This window comes from Phytophthora ramorum (genome assembly GCF_020800215.1).
Source record: "Phytophthora ramorum isolate Pr-102 chromosome Unknown Phyram_PR-102_s0022, whole genome shotgun sequence".
Classification (NCBI taxonomy): domain Eukaryota; phylum Oomycota; class Peronosporomycetes; order Peronosporales; family Peronosporaceae; genus Phytophthora; species Phytophthora ramorum.
In genome coordinates this window covers 373,962-389,663 of record NW_027150668.1, presented here as the reverse complement: position 1 = coordinate 389,663, position 15,702 = coordinate 373,962, and the positions used below count along the sequence as shown (strand labels likewise).

At 58.1% G+C, this 15,702-nt stretch overlaps 6 protein-coding genes across 6 annotated transcripts; 1 reads left to right on the top strand and 5 right to left on the bottom strand.

The window, feature by feature from the left end:
* Positions 1-357: 357 nt before the first annotated feature.
* Positions 358-1,980, bottom strand: KRP23_14726 (Retrovirus-related Pol polyprotein from transposon TNT 1-94; the record flags this gene model as incomplete). The annotated part of the gene is made up of 1 exon (XM_067885580.1): positions 358-1,980. The coding sequence occupies one exon, from the start codon at positions 1,978-1,980 to the stop codon at positions 358-360; it is 1,623 nt and encodes a 540-aa protein (XP_067737235.1).
* Positions 1,981-2,265: 285 nt separating this feature from the next.
* Positions 2,266-6,408, top strand: KRP23_14725 (Retrovirus-related Pol polyprotein from transposon TNT 1-94; the record flags this gene model as incomplete). Its single annotated transcript, XM_067885579.1, has 1 exon — positions 2,266-6,408. The coding sequence occupies one exon, from the start codon at positions 2,266-2,268 to the stop codon at positions 6,406-6,408; it is 4,143 nt and encodes a 1,380-aa protein (XP_067737234.1).
* A 266-nt stretch (positions 6,409-6,674) lies between these two features.
* Positions 6,675-8,291, bottom strand: KRP23_14724 (Retrovirus-related Pol polyprotein from transposon TNT 1-94; the record flags this gene model as incomplete). The annotated part of the gene is made up of 1 exon (XM_067885578.1): positions 6,675-8,291. One exon carries the CDS (start codon positions 8,289-8,291, stop codon positions 6,675-6,677), a length of 1,617 nt encoding a protein of 538 aa, XP_067737233.1.
* A 326-nt stretch (positions 8,292-8,617) lies between these two features.
* KRP23_14723 (Retrovirus-related Pol polyprotein from transposon TNT 1-94) lies at positions 8,618-12,760 on the bottom strand (the record flags this gene model as incomplete). Its single annotated transcript, XM_067885577.1, has 1 exon — positions 8,618-12,760. One exon carries the CDS (start codon positions 12,758-12,760, stop codon positions 8,618-8,620), a length of 4,143 nt encoding a protein of 1,380 aa, XP_067737232.1.
* A 324-nt stretch (positions 12,761-13,084) lies between these two features.
* KRP23_14722 (Retrovirus-related Pol polyprotein from transposon TNT 1-94) lies at positions 13,085-14,176 on the bottom strand (the record flags this gene model as incomplete). The annotated part of the gene is made up of 1 exon (XM_067885575.1): positions 13,085-14,176. One exon carries the CDS (start codon positions 14,174-14,176, stop codon positions 13,085-13,087), a length of 1,092 nt encoding a protein of 363 aa, XP_067737231.1.
* Positions 14,177-14,500: 324 nt separating this feature from the next.
* Positions 14,501-15,592, bottom strand: KRP23_14721 (Retrovirus-related Pol polyprotein from transposon TNT 1-94; the record flags this gene model as incomplete). Its single annotated transcript, XM_067885574.1, has 1 exon — positions 14,501-15,592. The coding sequence occupies one exon, from the start codon at positions 15,590-15,592 to the stop codon at positions 14,501-14,503; it is 1,092 nt and encodes a 363-aa protein (XP_067737230.1).
* Positions 15,593-15,702: the final 110 nt, after the last annotated feature.

Sequence of the window (15,702 nt, the reverse complement as noted above, 5' to 3'; positions counted from 1 at the left end):
ATGGCAAAATGCAAAGTGATTGATTTAGGTCCTTAGTTCGCAAACTCCCTTGCTACCTCTAAGCCTACTGGATTCTCTACTGGATACACTCTACTGGATTCCTTACCGGATACTGAGTTGCTTCAGCCAATCAGCGACTGCCGCGTGGATGCCCATCTTGTACCCACAATCTTGTACCCACGTGTCCCGTAATCCCCGTAGCGTAAACAGCGTCCCATCATCAGTGTCCCGCGTCCCATCATCAGCGTCCCGTCAACACAGGAATGATTGCGGTCCCACTGAGTGAAGGTCATACCGGTATCCTACCGGTATACGGCAGCTGCCCGAGGCGCCTTCTTGACAACACATACCGGTATCCTACCGGTATACGGCAGCTGCCCGAGGCGCCTTCTTGACAACACTCCCACTCGACTCGACAGCGATTGCACCTTGGATCCCGAGCTTGGTCCGAAGAACTTGGAACTGCACCGCAGTGATCGCCTTCGTCATCATGTCCGCCAGCATGTCCGTTGTCGAAACATACTGCAGCACCACTTGACCGTCTTCCACCTTCTCGCGCACGAAGTGGTAGCGAATGTCGATGTGCTTGGTGCGCTTGTGGAACTGCGGGTTCTTGGCCAACGCGATGGAGCCTTGGTTGTCCTCGTAGATCTTGACCGCTTCATCGCTTGCCATCTCGCCGAGCTCGCACAGGAACACCTTGAGCCACACTGCCTCTTGTGTCGCCTCCGATAGCGCCATGTACTCGGCCTCCGTTGAAGACAGCGCCACCGTCCGCTGCTTCTTGCTCCTCCAGCTGATGCATCCGCCGTTCATCATGAACGCGTAGCCGCTTGTGCTCCGTCTTGACTCGATGTCGCCGGCCCAGTCCGCATCCGAATATCCGCACATACCAACGCTGTCTTCCCGTGAGAACTCGAGTCCATGCGTAGGCGTCGCTTGGAGGTACCGCAGCACACGCTTGAGGGCTTGCCAATGCGTCGGACACGGGTCGGCAGAGAACTGGCTCAGTACTCCCACTGCAGCAGCCAGGTCCGGACGCGTTGCCACCATCAAGTACATGAGAGCACCGACGGCACTCCGATACGGCACGTTCTTCATCGTGTCTTCATGCTGGCAGCCACCCTCACACATGTTCTTGGTCAGCTTGAGTCCGGGGTCTTGCGGCGTCTTCACAGGCTTGCTGTCTTGCATGCCGAACTTGGTCAGGATGGACTTGAGAAACTTGGTCTGCCGCACCGTCACTTTTCCGGAGTCGCGGTCGTTCTTGATCTCCATCCCGAGGAAGTACTCCAGCTCGCCGAGGTCCGTCATCTCAAACCGCTTGCTCAACGCGTGCTTGGTCGATTCCAACAGCTCGTCGTTGCTGCTGGCGAGGATCAGGTCGTCGACGTAGAGCGCCACGAAGATCATGTCTTGGCCGTCACGCTTCAGGTAGATGCAGTGGTCGGACTCGCACTTCTTGAACCCCAGCTTGAGCATGAAGTCGTCGATGGTCTGGTTCCACATGCGCGGCGACTGCTTCAGTCCGTACAGCGACCGCTTGAGCTTGCACACGTGGTCCGGGTGGTCTTCGTCCACATAGCCATCCGGTTGTGCCATGTAGATGTCTTCGTCCAGCACACCGTTGAGGAACGCAGTCTTGACATCCATCTGGTGCAGCTTGAGACCATACTTGGCAGCCAGACTCAGTACGATCCGGATGGACGTGAACTTGGCCACTGGTGCGAAGGTCTCGTCGTAGTCGATGCCGTACTTCTGCGAAAACCCCTTGGCCACCAGTCGCGCCTTGAACCGCTCGATCTCTCCAGCTTGGTTCTCCTTCACGCGAAACACCCATCTGCAGCCGATCGCCTTGCGTCCCTTCGGCAGTGGTACGACATCCCACGTGTCGTTCTTGTTGTCAAGAAGGCGCCTCGGGCAGCTGCCGTATACCGGTAGGATACCGGTATGACCTTCACTCAGTGGGACCGCAATCATTCCTGTGTTGACGGGACGCTGATGATGGGACGCGGGACACTGATGATGGGACGCTGTTTACGCTACGGGGATTACGGGACGCGTGGGTACAAGATTGTGGGTACAAGATGGGCATCCACGCGGCAGTCGCTGATTGGCTGAAGCAACTCAGTATTCGGTAAGGAATCCAGTAGAGTGTATCCAGTAGAGAATCCAGTAGGCTTAGAGGTAGCAAGGGAGTTTGCGAACTAAGGACCTAAATCAATCACTTTGCATTTTGCCATCAAGCGACCAAGCCTTTTGGTTATGAGCCCAAGCCCCGTCTTCCCTGCCCAAGACCCCGACTACGCCTTCGCCATGGACGCCACCCCGACCACGACCGCCCGCATCAACAAGTTCAACGGAACCAACTTCCACACGTGGAAGTTCAAGATGCAGATGGTGCTCGAGGAGCGCGAACTGTGGGAAGTGACGAGTGGGGAAGTGAAGCTGGAGCACTGCACGACCACGGCGGATCAAGCGACGTTCAAGAGGAAGTCGCGTAAGGCGCTGGCGATCATCTGTCTCGCGATGGAGGACTCGCAGCTGCCGCTGGTTCGCTCGGCCAAGGACGCGCATGATGCATGGTCAAGACTGGAAGGACACTTCGAGAAGAAGAGTTTGGCCAACAAGCTCTTTCTTCGTCGGCGTTTCTTCACGACGATGATGGACGAAGGTGATGATGTGCTGGAGCACATCAACAAGCTCAAGACGCTGGCGGAGCAGCTCGACGCGGTTGGCGCTCCGGTCAGCGAGGACGACTTGGTGATCACGCTTCTGGGCAGTCTGAGCGAGTCGTACCAGTTCCTGATCACGGCGTTGGAGTCGAGAGCCGACTCGCTGTCGTGGGAACTCGTGACGTCTCGGCTGCTGCATGAGGACATGAAGCGCAAGGAACAAGGTGGCGGCGGCGTCGACGGAGCCGCGCACGGCCAAGGTCAAGCGTTCATGACGAGAGACAACAAGCGCAAGGGCCGACCGGTGAAGAAGACCGGCGCGTGCCACAACTGCGGCAAACAAGGACATTGGATCGCGGAGTGTCCCTCGCGGGTCCAGAACGACGCTGAGCGATATCGGTCGCAGCGTGCGAACGTCGCGCAGGACGAAGAAGATCCTGGCGACTACCTTTTCTCGGTTGGTCGTACGAGCAGTACCGCCAAGCCGAGTGACATGTGGCTGGTCGACTCGGGTGCGACGCAGCACATGACGAGTTCCAACAAGTACATGAGGAACTACAAGACGATGGCTCCGGTGGACGTGCATCTCGCGGACGACGGTGTGGTTCAGGCGGTGGGGACCGGCGACATTGTCATGTCGATGAAGACGCCGCGCGGCATGAAGAAGGGTGTGCTCACGAATGTGTGGCATATCCCGAAGCTGTCGCGCAACCTGTTTTCGGTCGGCCGCTTCACCAAGGACGTCGGGCCAGTGACCTTCGAGAGCGACGGGTGCTTCGCGGACAACAAGGGTCTCAAGTGGCAGCTCGGCGCTCGTGAGGGCAAAGGGCTGTTCAAGCTGTGCATGACTCCGATGATGCCTGACGAGGCCAATGCGGCAAGTTCGAAGGATCGCCAAGGGGACACCACGTCGTACCTCTGGCACCTCCGACTTGGTCACATTGGCCATGGCGGTCTAGACGCCATCGTCAAGAAGAGCTACGGTGTTGGCATCGACATGACGTCGGTGAAGCAGTGGGAGCTGTGCGACGGGTGTGCACTCGGCAAGCAAACGCGAGTGAGCTACATGAAGTCGTCCCCGAACTGTGCGAAGCAAGTGCTGGAGGTGGTTCACAGCGATGTGTGCGGCCCCATGCAGACGCCAACGTTTGGGGGCAAACGCTACTTCGTCACGTTCATCGATGACAAGTCGCACTTCTGCGTCGTGTACTTGCTGAGGAACAAGTCCGAGGTGGCTGCCAAGTTCGCGGAGTTTGTGGCGTTTGCTGAAACTCAGACCGGCAAGCGCGTGCAGACACTCCGGAGCGACAACGGTGGCGAGTACACTTCCGGCGCGATGGCCAAGTTCTGTGCGGACCGCGGTATCGTGCAGAAGTTCACTCCGCCGTACACGCCTCAACTGAACGGAGTGGCCGAGCGGATGAACCGGACGTTGGTGGAGTGTGCGCGCTGCATGCTGGAACATGCCGGATTGCCCAAGACGTATTGGGGCGAAGCGGTGATGACAGCTGCGTTTCTCCGTAATCGGTGTCCGACACGCGCCATCAGCCACGACAAGTCTCCGCACCAAGTTTGGACTGGCAAGAAGCCGCTGCTGGCGAACCTGAAAGTGTTCGGTTGCCACGCGTATGTGCACGTGCCGAAGGCGAAGCGCACCAAGTTCGACGCTCGGTCGGTGCGCTGTCGGTTCCTGGGGTACTCGGAGCACGAGAAAGCGTATCGATTCGAAGAACTGGAGAGCAGTCGCGTGCTGGTGAGCCGCGATGCGCAGTTCATGGAAGACGTCTTCGACAGTGGGAGACGCGACTACCATCAGAGGGAGGTGGTGGTCATTCAAGATGAAGAGACGACGGATCAAGATTCGTCGCAGTCGGATGAAGACGACAACGAAGAAGAGGAAGAAGAGGAAGCTGCGCGGGACGAAGACTTCGGGCCCGGCAACAAGCGACACCCGCGGACGCAGTCACTGGAGGAAGCTACGGAGGTTCCAAGTGCCAAGCGGTATGCGTCGCAGAGTCGACACCAGACTCTGGACGAGATGTCGGCTGCGGCTCAGGAAAGTCAGGACTTCGAAGCTGCGTACGTCGTGGATTCAGTGGGAGAAATGCCGACCACGTTCAAGTCGGCGATGGAATCCAGCGACGCAGTCAAGTGGAAGGAGGCGTGCGACTCGGAGTGTGACTCGCTGCTCAAGAACGACACGTGGGATGTCGTACCACTGCCGAAGGGACGCAAGGCGATCGGCTGCAGATGGGTGTTTCGCGTGAAGGAGAACCAAGCTGGAGAGATTGAGCGGTTCAAGGCGCGACTGGTGGCCAAGGGGTTTTCGCAGAAGTACGGCATCGACTACGACGAGACCTTCGCACCCGTGGCCAAGTTCACGTCCATCCGGATCGTACTGAGTCTGGCTGCCAAGTATGGTCTCAAGCTGCACCAGATGGATGTCAAGACTGCGTTCCTCAACGGTGTGCTGGACGAAGACATCTACATGGCACAGCCGGATGGCTATGTGGACGAAGACCACCCGGACCACGTGTGCAAGCTCAAGCGGTCGCTGTACGGACTGAAGCAGTCGCCGCGCATGTGGAACCAGACCATCGACGACTTCATGCTCAAGCTGGGGTTCAAGAAGTGCGAGTCCGACCACTGCGTCTACCTGAAGCGTGACGGCCAAGACATGATCTTCGTGGCGCTGTACGTTGACGACTTGGTCCTCGCTAGCAGCAGCGACGAGCTGTTGGAATCGACCAAGCACGCGTTGAGCAAGCGGTTTGAGATGACGGACCTCGGCGAGCTGGAGTACTTCCTCGGGATGGAGATCAAGAACGACCACGACTCCGGAAAAGTGACGGTGCGGCAGACTAAGTTTCTCAAGTCCATCCTGACCAAGTTCGGCATGCAAGACAGCAAGCCTGTGAAGACGCCGCAAGACCCCGGACTCAAGCTGACCAAGAACATGTGTGAGGGTGGCTGCCAGCATGAAGACACGATGAAGAACGTGCCGTATCGGAGTGCCGTCGGTGCTCTCATGTACTTGATGGTGGCAACGCGTCCGGACCTCGCTGCTGCAGTGGGAGTGCTGAGCCAGTTCTCTGCCGACCCGTGTCCGACGCATTGGCAAGCCCTCAAGCGTGTGCTGCGGTACCTCCAAGCGACGCCTACGCATGGACTCGAGTTCTCACGGGAAGACAGCCTTGGTATGTGCGGCTATTCGGATGCGGACTGGGCCGGCGACATCGAGTCAAGACGGAGCACAAGCGGCTACGCGTTCATGATGAACGGCGGATGCATCAGCTGGAGGAGCAAGAAGCAGCGGACGGTGGCGCTGTCTTCAACGGAGGCCGAGTACATGGCGCTATCGGAGGCGACACAAGAGGCAGTGTGGCTCAAGGTGTTCCTGTGCGAGCTCGGCGAGATGGCAAGCGATGAAGCAGTCAAGATCTACGAGGACAACCAAGGCTCCATCGCGTTGGCCAAGAACCCGCAGTTCCACAAGCGCACCAAGCACATCGACATTCGCTACCACTTCGTGCGCGAGAAGGTGGAAGACGGTCAAGTGGTGCTGCAGTATGTGTCGACAACGGACATGCTGGCGGACATGATGACGAAGGCAATTCCTGCAACGCAGTTCAGTGTGCTTCGGACCAAGCTCGGGATCCAAGGTGCAATCGCTGTCGAGTCGAGTGGGAGTGTTGTCAAGAAGGCGCCTCGGGCAGCTGCCGTATACCGGTAGGATACCGGTATGACCTTCACTCAGTGGGACCGCAATCATTCCTGTGTTGACGGGACGCTGATGATGGGACGCGGGACACTGATGATGGGACGCTGTTTACGCTACGGGGATTACGGGACACGTGGGTACAAGATTGTGGGTACAAGATGGGCATCCACGTGGCAGTCGCTGATTGGCTGAAGCAACTCAGTATCCGGTAAGGAATCCAGTAGAGTGTATCCAGTAGAGAATCCAGTAGGCTTAGAGGTAGCAAGGGAGTTTGCGAACTAAGGACCTAAATCAATCACTTTGCATTTTGCCATCAAGCGACCAAGCCTTTTGTTCTTGAGCAGCGAGTCACACTCCGAGTCGCACGCCTCCTTCCACTTGACTGCGTCGCTGGATTCCATCGCCGACTTGAACGTGGTCGGCATTTCTCCCACTGAATCCACGACGTACGCAGCTTCGAAGTCTTGGCTTTCTTGAGCCGCAGCAGACATCTCGTCCAGCGTCTGGTGTCGACTCTGCGACGCATACCGCTTGGCACTTGGAACCTCCGTAGCTTCCTCCAGTGACTGCGTCCGCGGGTGTCGCTTGTTGCCGGGCCCGAAGTCTTCGTCCCGCGCAGCTTCCTCTTCTTCCTCTTCTTCGTTGTCGTCTTCATCCGACTGCGACGAATCTTGATCCGTCGTCTCTTCATCTTGAATGACCACCACCTCCCTCTGGTGGTAGTCGCGTCTCCCACTGTCGAAGACGTCTTCCATGAACTGCGCGTCGCGGCTCACCAGCACGCAACTGCTCTCCAGTTCTTCGAATCGATACGCTTTCTCGTGCTCCGAGTACCCCAGGAACCGACAGCGCACCGACCGAGCGTCGAACTTGGTGCGCTTCGCCTTCGGCACGTGCACATACGCGTGGCAACCGAAAACTTTCAGGTTGGCCAGCAGCGGTTTCTTGCCAGTCCAAACTTGGTGCGGAGACTTGTCGTGGCTGACGGCGCGTGTCGGACACCGATTACGGAGGAACGTAGCCGTCATCACTGCTTCACCCCAATACGTCTTGGGCAATCCGGCATGTTCCAGCATGCAGCGCGCACACTCCACCAACGTCCGGTTCATCCGCTCGGCCACTCCGTTCAGCTGAGGCGTGTACGGCGGAGTGAACTTCTGCACGATACCGCGGTCCGCACAGAACTTGGCCATCGCGCCGGAAGTGTACTCGCCACCGTTGTCGCTCCGGAGTGTCTTCACGCGCTTGCCGGTCTGAGTTTCAGCAAACGCCACAAACTCCGCGAACTTGGCAGCCACCTCGGACTTGTTCCTCAGTAAGTACACGACGCAGAAGTGCGACTTGTCGTCGATGAACGTGACGAAGTAGCGCTTGCCCCCAAACGTTGGCGTCTGCATGGGGCCGCACACATCGCTGTGAACCACCTCCAGCACGTGCTTCGCACGGTTCGGGGACGACTTCATGTAGCTCACTCGCGTTTGCTTGCCGAGTGCACACCCGTCGCACAGCTCCCACTGCTTCACCGACGTCATGTCGATGCCAACACCGTAGCTCTTCTTGACGATGGCGTCTAGACCGCCATGGCCAATGTGACCAAGTCGGAGGTGCCAGAGGTACGACGTGGTGTCCCCTTGGCGATCCTTCGAACTTGCCGCATTGGCCTCGTCAGGCATCATCGGAGTCATGCACAGCTTGAACAGCCCTTTGCCCTCACGAGCGCCGAGCTGCCACTTGAGACCCTTGTTGTCCGCGAAGCACCCGTCGCTCTCGAAGGTCACTGGCCCCACGTCCTTGGTGAAGCGGCCGACCGAAAACAGGTTGCGCGACAGCTTCGGGATATGCCACACATTCGTGAGCACACCCTTCTTCATGCCGCGCGGCGTCTTCATCGACATGACAATAAAAGGCTTGGTCGCTTGATGGCAAAATGCAAAGTGATTGATTTAGGTCCTTAGTTCGCAAACTCCTTTGCTACCTCTAAGCCTACTGGATTCTCTACTGGATACACTCTACTGGATTCCTTACCGGATACTGAGTTGCTTCAGCCAATCAGCGACTCCCACGTGGATGCCCATCTTGTACCCACAATCTTGTACCCACGTGTCCCGTAATCCCCGTAGCGTAAACAGCGTCCCATCATCAGTGTCCCGCGTCCCATCATCAGCGTCCCGTCAACACAGGAATGATTGCGGTCCCACTGAGTGAAGGTCATACCGGTATCCTACCGGTATACGGCAGCTGCCCGAGGCGCCTTCTTGACAACACTCCCACTCGACTCGACAGCGATTGCACCTTGGATCCCGAGCTTGCTCCGAAGCACTTGGAACTGCACTGCAGTGATCGCCTTCGTCATCATGTCCGCCAGCATGTCGGTTGTCGAAACATACTGCAGCACCACTTGACCGTCTTCCACCTTCTCGCGCACGAAGTGGTAGCGAATGTCGATGTGCTTGGTGCGTTTGTGGAACTGCGGGTTCTTGGCCAACGCGATGGAGCCTTGGTTGTCCTCGTAGATCTTGACCGCTTCATCGCTTGCCATCTCGCCGAGCTCGCACAGGAACACCTTGAGCCACACTGCCTCTTGTGTCGCCTCCGATAGCGCCATGTACTCTGCTTCCGTCGAAGACAGCGCCACCGTCCGCTGCTTCTTGCTCCTCCAGCTGATGCATCCGCCGTTCATCATGAACGCGTAGCCGCTTGTGCTTCGTCGAGACTCGATATCGCCGGCCCAGTCCGCATCCGAATAGCCGCACATACCAACGCTGTCTTCCCGTGAGAACTCGAGTCCATGCGTAGGCGTCGCTTGGAGGTACCGCAGCACACGCTTGAGGGCTTGCCAATGCGTCGGACACGGGTCGGCAGAGAACTGGCTCAGCACTCCCACTGCAGCAGCCAGGTCCGGACGCGTTGCCACCATCAAGTACATGAGAGCACCGACGGCACTCCGATACGGCACGTTCTTCATCGTGTCTTCATGCTGGCAGCCACCTTCACACATGTTCTTGGTCAGCTTGAGTCCGGGGTCTTGCGGCGTCTTCACAGGCTTGCTGTCTTGCATGCCGAACTTGGTCAGGATGGACTTGAGAAACTTGGTCTGCCGCACCGTCACTTTTCCGGAGCCGTGGTCGTTCTTGATCTCCATCCCGAGGAAGTACTCCAGCTCGCCGAGGTCCGTCATCTCAAACCGCTTGCTCAACGCGTGCTTGGTCGATTCCAACAGCTCGTCGTTGCTACTAGCGAGGACCAAGTCGTCAACGTAGAGCGCCACGAAGATCATGTCTTGGCCGTCACGCTTCAGGTAGACGCAGTGGTCGGACTCGCACTTCTTGAACCCCAGCTTGAGCATGAAGTCGTCGATGGTCTGGTTCCACATGCGCGGCGACTGCTTCAGTCCGTACAGCGACCGCTTGAGCTTGCACACGTGGTCCGGGTGGTCTTCGTCCACATAGCCATCCGGCTGTGCCATGTAGATGTCTTCGTCCAGCACACCGTTGAGGAACGCAGTCTTGACATCCATCTGGTGCAGCTTGAGACCGTACTTGGCAGCCAGACTCAGTACGATCCGGATGGACGTGAACTTGGCCACGGGCGCGAAGGTCTCGTCGTAGTCGATGCCGTACTTCTGCGAAAACCCCTTGGCCACCAGTCGCGCCTTGAACCGCTCAATCTCTCCAGCTTGGTTCTCCTTCACGCGAAACACCCATCTGCAGCCGATCGCCTTGCGTCCCTTCGGCAGTGGTACGACATCCCACGTGTCGTTCTTGAGCAGCGAGTCACACTCCGAGTCGCACGCCTCCTTCCACTTGACTGCGTCGCTGGATTCCATCGCCGACTTGAACGTGGTCGGCATTTCTCCCACTGAATCCACGACGTACGCAGCTTCGAAGTCCTGACTTTCCTGAGCCGCAGCCGACATCTCGTCCAGAGTCTGGTGTCGACTCTGCGACGCATACCGCTTGGCACTTGGAACCTCCGTAGCTTCCTCCAGTGACTGCGTCCGCGGGTGTCGCTTGTTGCCGGGCCCGAAGTCTTCGTCCCGCGCAGCTTCTTCCTCTTCTTCGTTGTCGTCTTCATCCGACTGCGACGAATCTTGATCCGTCGTCTCTTCATCTTGAATGACCACCACCTCCCTCTGATGGTAGTCGCGTCTCCCACTGTCGAAGACGTCTTCCATGAACTGCGCATCGCGGCTCACCAGCACGCGACTGCTCTCGAGTTCTTCGAATCGATACGCTTTCTCGTGCTCCGAGTACCCCAGGAACCGACAGCGCACCGACCGAGCGTCGAACTTGGTGCGCTTCGCCTTCGGCACGTGCACATACGCGTGGCAACCGAACACTTTCAGGTTGGCCAGCAGCGGCTTCTTGCCCGTCCAGACTTGGTGCGGAGACTTGTCGTGGCTGACGGCGCGTGTCGGACACCGATTACGGAGGAACGTAGCCGTCATCACCGCTTCACCCCAATACGTCTTGGGCAATCCGGCATGTTCCAGCATGCAGCGCGCACACTCCACCAACGTCCGGTTCATCCGCTCGGCCACTCCGTTCAGCTGAGGCGTGTACGGCGGAGTGAACTTCTGCACGATACCGCGGTCCGCACAGAACTTGGCCATCGCACCGGAGGTGTACTCGCCACCGTTGTCGCTCCGGAGTGTCTGCACGCGCTTGCCGGTCTGAGTTTCAGCAAACGCCACAAACTCCGCGAACTTGGCAGCCACCTCGGACTTGTTCCTCAGCAAGTACACGACGCAGAAGTGCGACTTGTCGTCGATGAACGTGACGAAGTAGCGCTTGCCCCCAAACGTTGGCGTCTGCATGGGGCCGCACACATCGCTGTGAACCACCTCCAGCACTTGCTTCGCACGGTTCGGGGACGACTTCATGTAGCTCACTCGCGTTTGCTTGCCGAGTGCACACCCGTCGCACAGCTCCCACTGCTTCACCGACGTCATGTCGATGCCAACACCGTAGCTCTTCTTGACGATGGCGTCTAGACCGCCATGGCCAATGTGACCAAGTCGGAGGTGCCAGAGGTACGACGTGGTGTCCCCTTGGCGATCCTTCGAACTTGCCGCATTGGCCTCGTCAGGCATCATCGGAGTCATGCACAGCTTGAACAGCCCTTTGCCCTCACGAGCGCCGAGCTGCCACTTGAGACCCTTGTTGTCCGCGAAGCACCCGTCGCTCTCGAAGGTCACTGGCCCGACGTCCTTGGTGAAACGGCCGACCGAAAACAGGTTGCGCGACAGCTTCGGGATATGCCACACATTCGTGAGCACACCCTTCTTCATGCCGCGCGGCGTCTTCATCGACATGACAATGTCGCCGGTCCCCACCGCCTGAACCACACCGTCGTCCGCGAGATGCACGTCCACCGGAGTCATCTTCTTGTAGTTCCTCATGTACTTGTTGGAACTCGTCATGTGCTGCGTCGCACCCGAGTCGACCAGCCACATGTCACTCGGCTTGGCGGCACTGCTCGTACGACCAACCGAGAAAAGGTAGTCGCCAGAATCTTCTTCGTCCTGCGCGACGTTCGCACGCTGCGACCGATATCGCTCAGCGTCGTTCTGGACCCGCGAGGGACACTCCGCGATCCAATGTCCTTGTTTGCCGCAGTTGTGGCACGCCCCGGTCTTCTTCACCGGACGTCCTTTGCGCTTGTTGTCTCTCGTCATGAACGCTTGACCTTGGCCGTGCGCGGCTCCGTCGACGCCGCCGCCACCTTGTTCCTTGCGCTTCATGTCCTCATGCAGCAGCCGAGACGTCACGAGTTCCCACGACAGCGAGTCGGCTCTCGACTCCAACGCCGTGATCAGGAACTGGTACGACTCGCTCAGACTGCCCAGAAGCGTGATCACCAAGTCGTCCTCGCTGACCGGAGCGCCAACCGCGTCGAGCTGCTCCGCCAGCGTCTTGAGCTTGTTGATGTGCTCCAGCACATCATCACCTTCGTCCATCATCGTGGTGAAGAAACGCCGACGAAGAAAGAGCTTGTTGGCCAAACTCTTCTTCTCGAAGTGTCCTTCCAGTCTTGACCATGCATCATGCGCGTCCTTGGCCGAGCGAACCAGCGGCAGCTGCGAGTCCTCCATCGCGAGACAGATGATCGCCAGCGCCTTACGCGACTTCCTCTTGAACGTCGCTTGATCCGCCGTGGTCGTGCAGTGCTCCAGCTTCACTTCCCCACTCGTCACTTCCCACAGTTCGCGCTCCTCGAGCACCATCTGCATCTTGAACTTCCACGTGTGGAAGTTGGTTCCGTTGAACTTGTTGATGCGGGCGGTCGTGGTCGGGGTGGCGTCCATGGCGAAGGCGTAGTCGGGGTCTTGGTCTTGGGCAGGGAAGACGGGGCTTGGGCTCATAACCAAAAGGCTTGGTCGCTTGATGGCAAAATGCAAAGTGATTGATTTAGGTCCTTAGTTCGCAAACTCCTTTGCTACCTCTAAGCCTACTGGATTCTCTACTGGATACACTCTACTGGATTCCTTACCGGATACTGAGTTGCTTCAGCCAATCAGCGACTCCCACGTGGATGCCCATCTTGTACCCACAATCTTGTACCCACGTGTCCCGTAATCCCCGTAGCGTAAACAGCGTCCCATCATCAGTGTCCCGCGTCCCATCATCAGCGTCCCGTCAACACAGGAATGATTGCGGTCCCACTGAGTGAAGGTCATACCGGTATCCTACCGGTATACGGCAGCTGCCCGAGGCGCCTTCTTGACAACAACAATGTCGCCGGTCCCCACCGCCTGAACCACACCGTCGTCCGCGAGATGCACGTCCACCGGAGCCATCGTCTTGTAGTTCCTCATGTACGTCTTGGAACTCGTCATGTGCTGCGTCGCACCCGAGTCGACCAGCCACATGTCACTCGGCTTGGCGGCACTGCTCGTACGACCAACCGAGAAAAGGTAGTCGCCAGAATCTTCTTCGTCCTGCGCGACGTTCGCACGCTGCGACCGATATCGCTCAGCGTCGTTCTGGACCCGCGAGGGACACTCCGCGATCCAATGTCCTTGTTTGCCGCAGTTGTGGCACGCCCCGGTCTTCTTCACCGGACGTCCTTTGCGCTTGTTGTCTCTCGTCATGAACGCTTGACCTTGGCCGTGCGCGGCTCCGTCGACGCCGCCGCCACCTTGTTCCTTGCGCTTCATGTCCTCATGCAGCAGCCGAGACGTCACGAGTTCCCACGACAGCGAGTCGGCTCTCGACTCCAACGCCGTGATCAGGAACTGGTACGACTCGCTCAGACTGCCCAGAAGCGTGATCACCAAGTCGTCCTCGCTGACCGGAGCGCCAACCGCGTCGAGCTGCTCCGCCAGCGTCTTGAGCTTGTTGATGTGCTCCAGCACATCATCACCTTCGTCCATCATCGTCGTGAAGAAACGCCGACGAAGAAAGAGCTTGTTGGCCAAACTCTTCTTCTCGAAGTGTCCTTCCAGTCTTGACCATGCATCATGCGCGTCCTTGGCCGAGCGAACCAGCGGCAGCTGCGAGTCCTCCATCGCGAGACAGATGATCGCCAGCGCCTTACGCGACTTCCTCTTGAACGTCGCTTGATCCGCCGTGGTCGTGCAGTGCTCCAGCTTCACTTCCCCACTCGTCACTTCCCACAGTTCGCGCTCCTCGAGCACCATCTGCATCTTGAACTTCCACGTGTGGAAGTTGGTTCCGTTGAACTTGTTGATGCGGGCGGTCGTGGTCGGGGTGGCGTCCATGGCGAAGGCGTAGTCGGGGTCTTGGTCTTGGGCAGGGAAGACGGGGCTTGGGCTCATAACCAAAAGGCTTGGTCGCTTGATGGCAAAATGCAAAGTGATTGATTTAGGTCCTTAGTTCGCAAACTCCTTTGCTACCTCTAAGCCTACTGGATTCTCTACTGGATACACTCTACTGGATTCCTTACCGGATACTGAGTTGCTTCAGCCAATCAGCGACTCCCACGTGGATGCCCATCTTGTACCCACAATCTTGTACCCACGTGTCCCGTAATCCCCGTAGCGTAAACAGCGTCCCATCATCAGTGTCCCGCGTCCCATCATCAGCGTCCCGTCAACACAGGAATGATTGCGGTCCCACTGAGTGAAGGTCATACCGGTATCCTACCGGTATACGGCAGCTGCCCGAGGCGCCTTCTTGACAACAACAATGTCGCCGGTCCCCACCGCCTGAACCACACCGTCGTCCGCGAGATGCACGTCCACCGGAGCCATCGTCTTGTAGTTCCTCATGTACGTCTTGGAACTCGTCATGTGCTGCGTCGCACCCGAGTCGACCAGCCACATGTCACTCGGCTTGGCGGTACTGCTCGTACGACCAACCGAGAAAAGGTAGTCGCCAGGATCTTCTTCGTCCTGCGCGACGTTCGCACGTTGCGACCGATATCGCTCAGCGTCGTTCTGGACCCGCGAGGGACACTCCGCGATCCAATGTCCTTGTTTGCCGCAGTTGTGGCACGCCCCGGTCTTCTTCACCGGTCGGCCCTTGCGCTTGTTGTCTCTCGTCATGAACGCTTGACCTTGGCCGTGCGCGGCTCCGTCGACGCCGCCACCACCTTGTTCCTTGCGCTTCATGTCCTCATGCAGCAGCCGAGACGTCACGAGTTCCCACGACAGCGAGTCGGCTCTCGACTCCAACGCCGTGATCAGGAACTGGTACGACTCGCTCAGACTGCCCAGAAGCGTGATCACCAAGTCGTCCTCGCTGACCGGAGCGCCAACCGCGTCGAGCTGCTCCGCCAGCGTCTTGAGCTTGTTGATGTGCTCCAGCACATCATCACCTTCGTCCATCATCGTCGTGAAGAAACGCCGACGAAGAAAGAGCTTGTTGGCCAAACTCTTCTTCTCGAAGTGTCCTTCCAGTCTTGACCATGCATCATGCGCGTCCTTGGCCGAGCGAACCAGCGGCAGCTGCGAGTCCTCCATCGCGAGACAGATGATCGCCAGCGCCTTACGCGACTTCCTCTTGAACGTCGCTTGATCCGCCGTGGTCGTGCAGTGCTCCAGCTTCACTTCCCCACTCGTCACTTCCCACAGTTCGCGCTCCTCGAGCACCATCTGCATCTTGAACTTCCACGTGTGGAAGTTGGTTCCGTTGAACTTGTTGATGCGGGCGGTCGTGGTCGGGGTGGCGTCCATGGCGAAGGCGTAGTCGGGGTCTTGGTCTTGGGCAGGGAAGACGGGGCTTGGGCTCATAACCAAAAGGCTTGGTCGCTTGATGGCAAAATGCAAAGTGATTGATTTAGGTCCTTAGTTCGCAAACTCCTTTGCTACCTCTAAGCCTACTGGATTCTCTACTGGATACA